The sequence below is a fragment of the Eulemur rufifrons genome, chromosome 8, assembly GCF_041146395.1.
Source record: "Eulemur rufifrons isolate Redbay chromosome 8, OSU_ERuf_1, whole genome shotgun sequence".
NCBI classification, from domain to species: domain Eukaryota; kingdom Metazoa; phylum Chordata; class Mammalia; order Primates; family Lemuridae; genus Eulemur; species Eulemur rufifrons.
Window position 1 is genome coordinate 110,714,124 of NC_090990.1, and position 12,658 is coordinate 110,726,781.

Genomic DNA, 12,658 nt, shown 5'->3' on the forward strand with positions numbered 1-12,658 from the left:
CACCAAATATTTGGTTTTATGTATATATATTTATGTATTCAAGCAGGAGTGCCTCTATTCCTTCCATATTTGGCAGTTTCTCTATTTTAGAAAAAAAGGTGACCTATCAGTACAACCTAAATATAATCCGTCGGCCAGCACTTACAGTCCTGGGCTCTGGGGTCACGCACAGAAAAGGATAAGAACTCTCTAATTGGCCCCATGTAACTTGCAACATATTTGAAAAGACTCACAGACTTCATAGTTTAAATTACAATAAAAACTAGCATGTCACTAAATACCAGCCAAGTGGTTTTTGCAGTGGGTGTATTAGAGGTCATTCTAAACTGGTGGGGCAGGCAGGGTTTGAGTTAGGTTTTAAAGACTGAGCTCTAATCAGTGGAGAGGAAGAAGAACAGGGACTTACAAAAGCTGAGGGACAGGAATGCACAGGCACGTCCACAGGGTGGCAACCAGCAAGCCCAGACTGTGCAGGGGCTCTTGCTGGAACAGGGTGCACAGGGCCCAGGCATGGCGGGGAGTAAGGTTAGGAAGGCCGGGGAGGGAGGGAGGGTACGTGTAGAGGGCCCTGAATATCAGGGTTAATTTGGTGGGCAACAGAAGGGTAATCTGGGGCTTAGGGCAGGGTCTGGTCTGCACTGCCCTTTAAAGAGACTATTCTGGCAGCCGTGGAATGAAAGAGAAGTCATAGGACAGAAAAATATATGGTAGATCATTGACATAGTCAGGCCTGAAGAAATGAGGGCATAACCCACAGTGGTTGCAGTAGGAATTATGAAGAAAGAGGCAGAAAAGAAAGAAACGTTGTTAACCATTATTAAACCTGACTAATCAAACTCAGGGACAGAAGAAATGAACATGGCGGAAGATAGCAGCGATAGACAGAGCCAAGCCTACAAGTGATAATCCAGGTTTTCAGGTGGAAACCTGAGCTGCAGGTGTAGGTAAGGCGCCTCCTGCTCAGAGGGGGGCAGTTGTGCAGAACTCGGGGTGGCAGCCAGTCCCTGGGAGCAGCCTCTGCCTGTGTTGCTCCAGAAACAAAGTGCTGGTAGTGATTTCACAGGTGTGACTTTGGGTTCAACATAAGAAAAGCTTTTTAATGATTTAGTATATCAAAAAAGTTGGACAGACTTCCACAGATGAAAGCGAGCTCTCCTTTATGTTGGTTATTTAACCACTAATGTAGGAAAAATCAGAATTAGGTATCTGTCAATTCGGGAGATTCCTGGCTTGAGCAGGCGGCTGAACTAGCTCCCCACGAACATCCCTGATTCTGTTTTCTAATCTAAACCAAAGCAATGCGCCGACTGCCTGCGGTATGAGCAGTGAGTGATTGTGTCGTATCTTTACAGGCATATCTGCCGGGACTCTCTCTATTGCCAATCACAAACGACCTACTCACATTGACTTGAGCAAAGTAGCAATTTATTGACTCATACAACTGACAGGTCCAGGGTTAGTGCTCGTCTCAGGGACTCAAATGCTGGGACCAGAATCTAGTCTGTAAGCCATTTGTTGGCCCTGCTTTCCTCTGGCTCCGTTCTTAGGCAGGTTCCTCTCCATGTGATAAAACGGCTGCCAGTGGCTCTAGGCTCCATCTCTGGAGTTAACCCCGGTAGAAGAGCCTGCTTCTTTCATCCCCGCAGATCCAACCAAGTCCCAAGCCTAATTCTCACGGGCAATATGGGCTCCAGTGGCTGCTTGCTGGCGTCAGCCTGGGCTTCACGCCTACCTTGGAGCGGGAGGTAAGTCTGCCCCCTCAAACCACGAGCCCTGGGAATGCAGGAGGTTCCTTTATCTAACAGAGGAAAAGAAGAAGTGAATCCTGTGTAGGGAAAGCAACAGTCCACAAGCAGGGCCTGAATCCTTCTTGTTTGTCCTTGGTGGCGTGGGGCAGGGATGTGGGTTTACCCACCCTCAGTTCTTCCTCAGCCCCTTCTCCCCTCTCTAAGTCCGCCCAGAGGGGCTGGTGGTGACGATGCTCACGGTAGGCAGCTGGGGCTGGCGGTCAGCCGTGGTGTCCCAGCTCCTCCTGGTGGGGCTCAGCCTCGCCCCCAGGTCTGCTGACCCAGGCCAGCGCTTGCTCTGTTTTCCCTGTCTGGATAGTGGCAACAAGAAGTCCTTGTGAAGTCAGGGACCTTTCCTCCGCTTCAAATATTTCTTACAATATAAATAAAAAGAGCAGTATACATGTTTGTAGAAGTTAATATATTTTTTTCTTCAATAAATGATTTTCCAAATAAGAAATGCTCCCTAGCAATAAAAAAAAATGAAAAATACACTAGGACACCATTTATGGACTTGGGTAGCATACAGGGTGGGATAATAGGGCCTTAATAAAGAAGCAGGCCCAGTTTTTGGAAAATCTCATTCCATGTCACAGGGCACCATTCAGTGGTGCAATCATAGCTCACTGCAACCTCCACCTCCTGGGCCCACGTATCCTCCTGCCTCAACCTCCCAAGTAGCCGGGACTACAGGTGCATGCCACCACACCCAGCTAATTTGTTTTGTTTGGTAGAGACTACAGTCTCACTATGTTACCCAAGCTGGTCTCAAACTTCTGGCCTCAAGTGATCCTCCTGCCTTAGCCTCTCAAAGTGCTAGGATTACAGGCGTGAGCCACCACACCCGGCCTCAAGTGGTGCTTAAAGAAATAAGGCCTCTGAGCTTAGATACTTCTTTCTGAGGGGAACTCCAGGAAGACATGTTGTCTGGCTCCCTGCTTCTGAGTAGATGACTGCTGAATTTTGTAATGGTCCCATCTTTTGGGGGATACTTTCCTTTCTGGCATCCCTGGTTCTCTCTTCTTGGTGATGGAGTGACTTTCCCTTCCTATGATAAAGATCGGACATGATTTCCAAGCCAGGGAGTAGTAGATCCTAGGGCAGGGCAGGGGGACTCAGCTGTGGGAAACAAGGACAAGGAGGGACGTAATCAGACTGACTGTCGCCTGCCGCCTCGTCCCAAGGACTTCTGGGTCCAGGCCGAGGCCAGTGGGCCCATCCAGGGTCTCTGTGTGTACTGGTTGCTAAGGTGGAGAAGGGAGAACCTGGCAGGAGTGGAGCTGGCAGCCAGAGGGCTTGGGCTCCTCAGTGTTTCCTAGACCGTCTCCACTCCAGTCTCTCTCAGGGCACTCTTGGGAGTAGCCCCTGCATCTTCCAAATTCCAGCAACCTGCCCCTCTGACGTTCTGCTACCGTCCCTCTCTGGCCTGCCTCTTGGGTGGGCAGATACCCCAGGGGTCTTCTTTCTAGGAGTGCAGGTGGGGAGTGATGTCCTCAGCCCCTGGAAAGCTGGAGAGGCTGTGCTGGACGCATGAAGTCATGTCTGTGAGCAGAGGATGTTAGCAGGTTTTCTCTGTGAAGGGGTTGCCCACACTCACAGGCGCCACTTGGCTCTCCAGATGGCAGCCTGACTGCAGCCGTCTCTCCCTGTCGAATTCAGAGTCTCTGAGCCTGGCTTCGGTTGTGGCTGGAAGTTATGTGTAGGGAAAGCGTTCCAGTGCTGAACATTAAGGGGCTGGCTTGCCTTTTTAAAAACTCTGACTCACTCAGGCAATATTTTTTTACTTCTTGGTTCTCAGTTGTACCTGACAGTCTTGGCAGCTGAACAACAGAGAGGTACTATAGCTTACATTGTTGAACAGTTGCTCCAGAGCATTTTCACAAGGAGTTGGAGCAGATAATCCTCTCCATACTGCAGATAACAGAGCTGAAGAATGGTAGGCTTACCTAAAGCCACGGCTGGCAGGCCGGGATCCCTGGCTCCCAGCCCTGCACTTGCAGAGGAAAACCCAGGAATCATCAATTCTAGATTCCCCAAGCACTTTTCTCAAGGAAGAAGAAGAACCCTCCTGCCATTTATAAATTGCAAGATGAACGGATTTCCAGCTAAGAGAGTCATAGTTCTGAGTTCCTAGTTAAAATGTAGATGGGCATTAAGGGTACGCACTTTGGATTAACCCCCTCGGTTCGATTCCAATTTTGTCCCGACTAGCTACCCAATCTTAGGTAAAGTACTTAATTTCTCTGTGTCTCAGATTCCTCAGCTGTGAAATATGAACATACCAGTTGTCTGATGAGCCCTCAATAAACATTGGCTATTGTTGTTACAGGTTTAGCATCCCTAATCTGAAAATCCAAAATCCGAAATTACCCAGAATCTGAACTTTTTTGAATGCCAACATGACACTCAAAAGAAATGCTCATTGGAGAATTTTAGATTTTGGATTTTCAGATTAGGAATGCTCAACTGGTACAATGCAAATACTCCAAAATCCAAACACATGCATCTGAAATCTGAAACCCTTGTGGTCCGAAGCATTTCAGATAAGAGATACTCAGCCTGTGTCGTAATGAGGCCAGGCTGAGGAAGGGGTCGCCGCGAGGGGCGTGACTATCTGGGAGAGCACAGGAAGGAAAGATAAAAGAGTGGCTTAGATGCCATTTAGTCAGAATGAGAGACTTGTATATACACTGAGATTTCTCAGCCTACAGTTCTTGAGATGATGTCTGTCAAGCGCATAGTGCAGATGCCACCCAGAGCAGGCTGAGCCAGCCAAGAAGTGGTGGTGGAAGGACTCCATGACTAAGACATGTTAAACAATTAGAACAGTGTTCAATAACTGATAGCTGCTGCTGTTGCTATTTAGAAAGAACTCAAGTCCTCCCCCTTCCCATGCACCAAGTCCCATCCAATATTCTAGATATTTATATAATTATGTGCATTTGGGAAAAACTGGGAGAGAGAGATTTTTTATGCAGAGGCATAAACAATTTTTAGATGAAAAATGGTCATTAGCACGTTATGTAAAACCATCTGCTGCCAAAAAGCCATTGAAATTGATGACTATATATAGTCCCTAAAAGGGGGGAGCCATTTTAAAATAAATTTATGCTGATAGGCCTTTAGGAGGCCCTTTCTCATTTCCATGCTAATAGACTTTAAAATAAGTATCTGAAACCTAAGAAGGAAGTGAAGTGATAGAATTGTCTGGGAAGAAGGTCTCGCCCCAAATGAGATCTGGGACATTAGAATTAATGTCTTATGATCAAAAAGACAAAAAATAACAGATGCTGGTGAGGATATGGGGAAAGGGTAATGCTTGCACACTGTTCGTTGGGAATGCAAAGTAGTACAGCGATTATGGAAAACAGTGTGGAGGTTTCTCAAAAAACTGAAAATAGAACTACCATATGACCCAGAAATCCCACTGCTGGGTACATATCCAAAAGAGGGGAATTCAGTATATCAAAAAGATATCTGTACGCACACGTTTATTGCAGCACCATTCACCATAGCCACAGTATGGAATCAATGTAAGTGTCCATCAGTGGATGAATGGATAAAGAAAATGTGGTATATATACACAATGGAATACTGTTCAGCCATAAAAAGAATGAAATTCTGTCATTTGCAGCAACGTGAATGGAAGCAAAGATAATTCAGTTAAGTGAAATAAACCAGTCACAGAAAGATAAATATTGCATGTTCTCACTCTTATGTGGGAGCTAAAAAACTGATCTCATGAGGGTAGAGAGTAGAGTCGTGGTGACCAGAGGCTGGGAAGTAAAGGGGAGGGGATTAAGAGAGGTTGGGTAATGAGTACAAAAACAGGGTTAGATAAAGGGAATAAGTTCTAGTATTTGATAGTACAGTAGGGAAATTATAATGAACAATTTTTTATATATTTCAAAATAGCTAGAAGAGAATAATTGTAATGTTCCCAACACAAAGAAAAGATAAATGGTCTGGGAGTGGTGCCTCCACCTGTAATCCCAGTACTTTGGGAGGCCAAGGTGGGAGGATCACTTGAGGCAGGAATTTGAGACCAGCCTGGGCAACACAGCAAGAAAAATAAATTTTCTAAAAATTAGCCAACTGTGGTGGTGTGCACCTATAGTCCCAGCTACTCAGGTGGCTGAGGCAGGAGGATCCCTTGAGCCCAGGAGTTTGAGGCTGTGGTGAGCTATGATCACACCACTGCACTCCAGCAAGACCCGGTCCCTAAAAAAAAAAAAAAAAGAAAGAAAGAAAGAAAGAAAGAAAAGAAAAGAAATGATAAATGCTTGAGGTGATTATTAATATCCCAATTATCCTGATTTGATTGTTACACATTGTATACATGTATCAAAATATCACATGTACCCCCAAAATATGTACAACTATTATATACAAAATACAAAATAAAAAATACAATATAAATGCAATATATATAAAATACAATCGAAAATAAAAATATAAAAATAAAAATAATTTAAAATTAAAAAAAGAAAGTGTCCCAGGGAAAGCTTTCGTTGGTAGCATGTCACTAAAGATCATTGGCATCCCAAAGCCCAGCTATCAATGATAAAAATACAATTTCAAAGTGTTTCTCTTTTCCAAGTCAAGGGAAATAGCACTCAGAAAGCATGAGGGATTTCGGAAGTAGGTCATACCTTTGTCACACATGCTGCTGTGGGAAGGCTAGGGCAATACAGAAACCTTCCTAGAATTAAAATGTGGCTGTAAACTAATTTGTTCACTCAGCAGCTATGTTTTGAGGGGCAGACCTTGAAAGGATAAGGTACCCTTGGAAGCCACAGGTGGCCGCATGGTGTGCAGAGGATGACAACCAGATTTGGAGCTGGATTCAGCAGGCCCAAGGAATTTTACCACTTGCAGAATTTCTTCTGATGTTCCCTTCAGCTCCAGCCAGCAGTGCCCATTTGGAGTTGGCCTGAGTCACGTGGCCCACGTGTACAACACGGGTGTGCTGAGAAGAGGCTCAGGAGTGGACACTGTTGGGGCAGTTTTGGGTTGTATTTGCCATGAGCATTGGGATTCTGATAGCCTAAGAATGGAATAGTGTTCAAATAAGCAAATTTTCTTGGCAAGCTCATTATTTCCGAAGGGCAAAGGACCAAGCAGTCTTGTTCACAGTGGGGAGCAACTCCGTCCTCATCAAATCCCTGTGCCTTGGTCCACTGAGCCCTGGTCTCCTCGGGAGCACCCCTTTTCCTGCAGTCCAGACTTTCTCGGGTGTGAGGCAACCATCCTCGTCTGCTTGACCCTGGAGAGCCAGCCCCATGGTGGCTTCGGGAGTGTTTGCTGAGATGTATCCCCGCATAGATCTCTAAGCAAAGATGGGCGATGAGAACCGGCCAGTCCAGAACCAATTTGATTTCCTCTCTTTATCCACTTGCCCATCACACACTGATTGGGAATTCTGCCCTGTGATGGGCACGTTCTAGACGGGATGTTTGTGGACTTGAAATCTCCAGAGAGAGACAAATAGGAGAACCTGCAAAGCCACAAGGTAGCAAGAGCAGGGCGTAGTCAGATCATGTGAATCCCAAGTGGCTGGAGTGTAGGATGGATAAGGATTTAGCGAGGACTGGCCCCTGGGCTGTGACTCCGTGTAGAATCTGCACACTGTGTTATGCAGCAGCTGCAGCAGCAGCAACGGGGTCAGCGGGCACTTTAAGCAGGAACGTGGTGCGCCATGAGACTTTCTGGGAGGGAACTGAGTGGGGGCCGATGCTGGCCCTGCACTCAGCCTCCTTCCAGGGGCTGGCGGGAGAGGAGGGTGGGGAGGGAGCCAGGGCTGCAGGCCGGGTTAGTCCCGCCTGCAACCTTCTCGCCTCTGCCCCCACATTTGTAACACAGAATAACACTTGCCTCCCCTGCCCGGGTTGTTTTGAGGAGCCAATGAGATAGAAGCGAAGATACTGAAACACAGAGAAAGACATTTCTAAAACCATTAAGCTGTGTAGACAGTGGGGCCAACAATACTATTACTTTTAATCTGGGATCATTTCCCTCATTACTACATCCATTCCCCCATGCAACTATTCTTTTAGAGCAAAGGGAGTGGGAGGAAGTGGCGGAGCTGGGATAGCAGGAAATGCACACCTGCTGCAGCAGCGCAGAGTAGCAGGGCTTTGCCCCCCGCCCCCCGCCCCCCAGAGCAGGCCAGGTTGGCTCAGGAAGCAGAGCAACCTCGCTTGCGGCTCTGTCTAGTCTGAGAACAGATAGATCTGCCCACAAACCACCGTCAGCTACCCAGAGGAGCCCCAGGAAGTGGCCTGAATGCCAGGCTCAGGGGTTCCCCATAGAGGCGGGACACCAGCCCCCCACCCTCCCTCTGTGAATGGGAGTGGTTTCCAGGTGACTCATGTGAGTGAAATGCAAAACATGACATAGAGCCTGTTAGCATGATCCGCATCGCGTGCTAGCCTATCTCCGGATCGGAGACGGAAATAAGAAAAGGCTTGGCTTTCCTTCTCTCAGTACCAGAGCATTTCTGGTTTCTGCCCTTTTCTTCTCTGCCAGAACAACTGTTCTTGAGGCTTGACTTAAGGAGTACGTAAAATCTCCACCCAAATTAAGGCTGCCGCTACTGCCGGAGAGGCAGGATAGAGTCGTGGTCATGAGTTGGCTTTTGAGGCCCACGAGTATTTTTGTCCGAGCTCTGCCCAACGCCAGCTCTATGATCTTGAGTAAGCCCCTTAACCTTTTGGGGTCCCCAGATGCCCCAAACATGGAGGTAATTATGGCACCTACTGATGGCACCATGAGAGAGCTCTTGGGCCTGCTTGGTAGTGGAGGAGGCAGTGCTGGGGGCCTCCAGGCACTTTTCTCAGTGGGCTCTCAGTGGTCTCCTCTGACCTCTCCCCCACAGGCCTCTATGTTCTGGTTGGAGCCGGGGCCCTGATGATGGCCTTGGGGTTCTTCGGGTGCTGCGGAGCCATGCGGGAGTCGCAGTGTGTGCTGGGATCAGTAAGTGGGGCGCCGGGTACGCGGTGTTGGGGGGGGCAGGGGGAGAGGGTGGGGAGCAGGTCTGAAGGGAGTCGGGACATCTGGCCCCAGCCCAGCGCCTCCCTGGACTCTTGGAACCCTTGGCCCACACTCCCTGAATCTTGGTTTCTCCATCTCTTGCATAAGGATAATATTATCTTTGTCCCTGCCTCATATGAAAAGTGTGAAAAAATGAGGTGTAAAGATGTTTTGAGAGGAAAAGTGCTTAGTAATTGTAAGGGGTGATTATGATTGTTCTTTTAAAAATAATATTTCAGTGGGTGAGGCAGCCAAAAGATTCCTGTAGCCAGGGAAGTGCTGTTATCTACAAGCAAAGCATTTCTGTTTGAGATAAATAACTTAACCAGATATCCCTCTTCTGTCTTATTTTAACAAGCAGCATCTGTTAAAAAAAAAAAAAAAAACCAAATAATTTCAATTAACTGCTATACATACAATGCCAGTGTAGCCTGGGAGAAACAAGGCAAAGGAAGAAGAGGAGCAGCGGGAGAGAAAGTGTTTGTATCTCTCCATGGGGACTCAGAAACAGCAATTTTATTAGGCAGCCTCTCATTTCTCTTTTCTCATTGTAATCTTTGGATTGTTTAACCCTGGTTGCTGCTTCTTATCCCTCACTATGTGAAGTTTCTCACGTGTTTAGCCATTCTTTCTTTCTTTTCCGTGTCTCTGAGCATCTCTGTCTTGTGTATCACTGACCTTAGCTTGATCAGAGCAAACCCAGGAGACTTGAACAGAAATCCATCCCGAAGGACACCCCCACCTCCTCGGAGGAGCCTTTTCAGACCACACAGTCTCACATCACACCCTTCCCCAGGCCCCATCAGTGACTCTCTGTCTCCTGGTCTTCTTTTGTATCTTTATAGGCCCTTTTGTTCATGAAGGTTTGTTTTTTGTTTGTTTTTGGAGACAGGGTGTGACTCTGTTGCCCAGGCTGGAGTACATTGGCATCATCACAGCTCACTGCAGCCTTGAACTCTAGTCTCAAGAGATCCTCCCACCTCAGCCACCCAAGTAGCTGGGACTACAGGCATGCACCACCATGACTGGCTAATTTTTTTATTTTTGTAGAGATGGGGGTCTCACTATGTTGCCCAGCTTAGTCTTGAACTCCTGGCCTCAAGCGATCCTCCCATTTCAGCCTCCCAAAGTGCTGGGAATATAGGCCTGAGCCACTGTGCCTGGCCTCATCACATATTTATTGAGCACACAGGTGCCAGACACTATTCCAGGTGGTGGGATTTCTATATGACTGTCTGAAATTATCTTACTCACCTTTTTATTCCTTTACTCATTTATCATGTCTTTCTCTGTCCACTATAAGGTCCATAATAGCAGAGACATTGGGATCTTATCTTGTTCATCACTGTATACCCAGCACCAAGGACAGTACGTGGGGTAGGATAGATGCTCAATAAACAATTTGCTGAATGAAGGAATGAGCAAACTACATGAAAGTGACACAGCCATTACAAAGAGGAAACTAAGGGACAAATTCTTCCTGCTGGATCGGTTCCAACTAATAATCTTGCCTAATGCTTTTCCAGTGCAACTAGAATCAAAGAGGCTAAATAAATTGAAAAGGTATTAAATTAATGAAATTAGTATTTTCTCTCCTCTACAGTTTTTCACCTGCCTACTGGTGATATTTGCTGCTGAAGTAACCACTGGAGTATTTGCTTTTATAGGCAAGGGTGTAGTAAGTAAAAATTACTTACAATGTATTTTTTATAAAGTGTTCTCTTTATGGCAAAGGATATGAGACTATAAATACCCACAATGTTATTAAGAAACCAAATAGCCCCCAATATTATAGTTTAAGCAGAACTTTTTTTAACCTAGAAGTGTACAGAACTGAGTATATGTGTGTGTAAGCGTGCATGCTTGTATGTGCACACAATTTTTCTGAAGAGATAGTTTCATTAGATTTATAAAGTGGTCTATGATATTTTTTTTAAAAAAAGCTAAGATTATCCTCAGTTTAAAATGGGGTAGGGGTTAGATTATAGACTTGAAAAAGAGGTGAGGGACAGAGGCCATGTCATCCTCAGAGACTGAGTCTGACCTGCTGTGGGCTGGTGAAGCCGGTTTAGAGTCGCTGCCCAACCCCAGGTGTCCAGAGTAGGTTATCAGGAGAACCCACAGGGGAAGTGGTCTTCTGAGAAAGGTAAAAATACCCGTGGGATAGACAGGAATAGAATGGAAAAGAAGAAAACATGGAACCATAAGTTTACTATATTTCAGATTAATTCATGTGCCATCAATATTGTGTTTATGAACTTATTTTTAGACTAAAAACATGATAAACAGGTAGAATAAGTGAACATCACCTTTGGAATTTTTAAAAAGTAGCTGGCTGTGTTTATAGGTTAGTTTAAATCCAGCTACGTAGAGAAGTGGAATCGTATCTTAGGATCTTTTGAGATTCCTATGGATTTGGGGTCACATACCTTTATCCTAGAAAAAGCATTCTCTAAGCTTTATATTATATTTGAATGTAGAAGGTTTTCCTTGGTGATGAAAACCATGTCATGAAAAGACTTGAGTCCTTTTAACCAGTGGGCACCGAGATTGCAGAGGCCCTAGCCCTGGCTGTGCAGGAATCGGGGTCCAGTTGCTGCTGCAGCCCAGTCAGGTTTGGGAACCTCCACTCCTAAGAAATCTTTCTAGTCCATGAAGACTATTCTTGGTTAGTCTGTCCTCCCATCCTCAAAAGCATCTTAGGAACTCTAGAATCTATAATCCATTCCATATATGTAGAATTATCTTAGAATACAATTAAACATATGGAAAGGCAGTGTTTTTGAAGGGTATGGAAGAGGGGATTTTCCTTGACGAGAGGAGAGTGTTTGAAATGTCCTACTCAGTGTTCCCTCAATTTTCCTGGCATTGTTTCAGGCTATACGACACGTCCAGACCATGTACGAAGAGGCTTATAATGATTACCTGAAAGACAAGGGGAAGGGAAATGAGACTCTCATTACCTTCCACTCGACAGTGAGTAACTGACTTTACTTCTCCCTTGAAACCACATCTTCTGAAGATTATGTGTAAGCCAGATTCTCTCTAATCACCTGGATTAAAAATTAAAAATTCAGTGGCTCCAAGTGGCAGCAACCTTTTTTAGCCCTTAGAGAGCCACAATTTGCATTATGTGTAGAACCCTAGGAGAGAAAGAGGCCCGCCACACGGAGTTCACAAGAGGAAGTCAAGATATGTCCCCGAAAGACACAAAAGAGCGTGAACGAGAACACAGAGAAAGCGGCCCAAATAAATACCAGGCTCTCTGAAAGGGTAGCATTGTGGCGTAGCAGAAGCAAGTGTGGCCTTGCAGTCAGAAATGCTCATTTCTAGCTGCAGTTCCACCACTTAACAGCTGTGTGACCTTGAGCAAGGTACCTGGCCTCCCTGCGGCCCCCTCAGCTCCCTCATTTATTATATAACATGAAGGGTCACAGGAGATAGCTGCATTCCCTTCTGGAACCTTCTGTGGCACTGCACTGTCAGTGGCATGCTCAGAGCTACGTACAGTTAATCGAGGAAGGCTTTTCACAGAGGAGATGGGCCAGGCCAGAGTCGTTCTGATCTTTTAAACGCTGTGATATGGAGAAGTAGCTATGCTCTTCTGGGCCAAGTGTTTTCAAGCACCTGGTTCTTGTCTGTGACAAGCCTGTCTTGGAGGGTGCCCACTGTTTGTGTGGTTTGGCCTCTGCTGCCCCAAGGACATCAAGCAGCACACAGGTTCCTTTGTTTTAGGGGCCAGCCCTGAGGCAGGACACCTGTTTGCTGGCCGGGCTTCAAGCCTGGCCTGTCAGCCCTGGAGTTCACTGTCGCCACTTCTCCTCTGCTTCCCACGCTGT

The 12,658-nt window shown here is 46.2% G+C and overlaps 1 protein-coding gene across 3 annotated transcripts in view; it reads left to right on the top strand.

Moving 5' to 3' along the window:
• Positions 1-12,658, top strand: part of TSPAN2 (tetraspanin 2) — a 42,677-nt gene that overhangs the window by 19,076 nt on the left and 10,943 nt on the right. For 2 of the 3 annotated variants that reach the window (XM_069478932.1, XM_069478934.1), the window contains exons 3-5: positions 8,665-8,762; positions 10,423-10,497; positions 11,697-11,795. In XM_069478932.1, coding sequence (XP_069335033.1) covers positions 8,665-8,762; positions 10,423-10,497; positions 11,697-11,795 — 272 coding nt within the window. The remainder of the gene's footprint in view (positions 1-8,664; positions 8,763-10,422; positions 10,498-11,696; positions 11,796-12,658) is intronic. The other variant, XM_069478933.1, reaches the window with a different exon arrangement.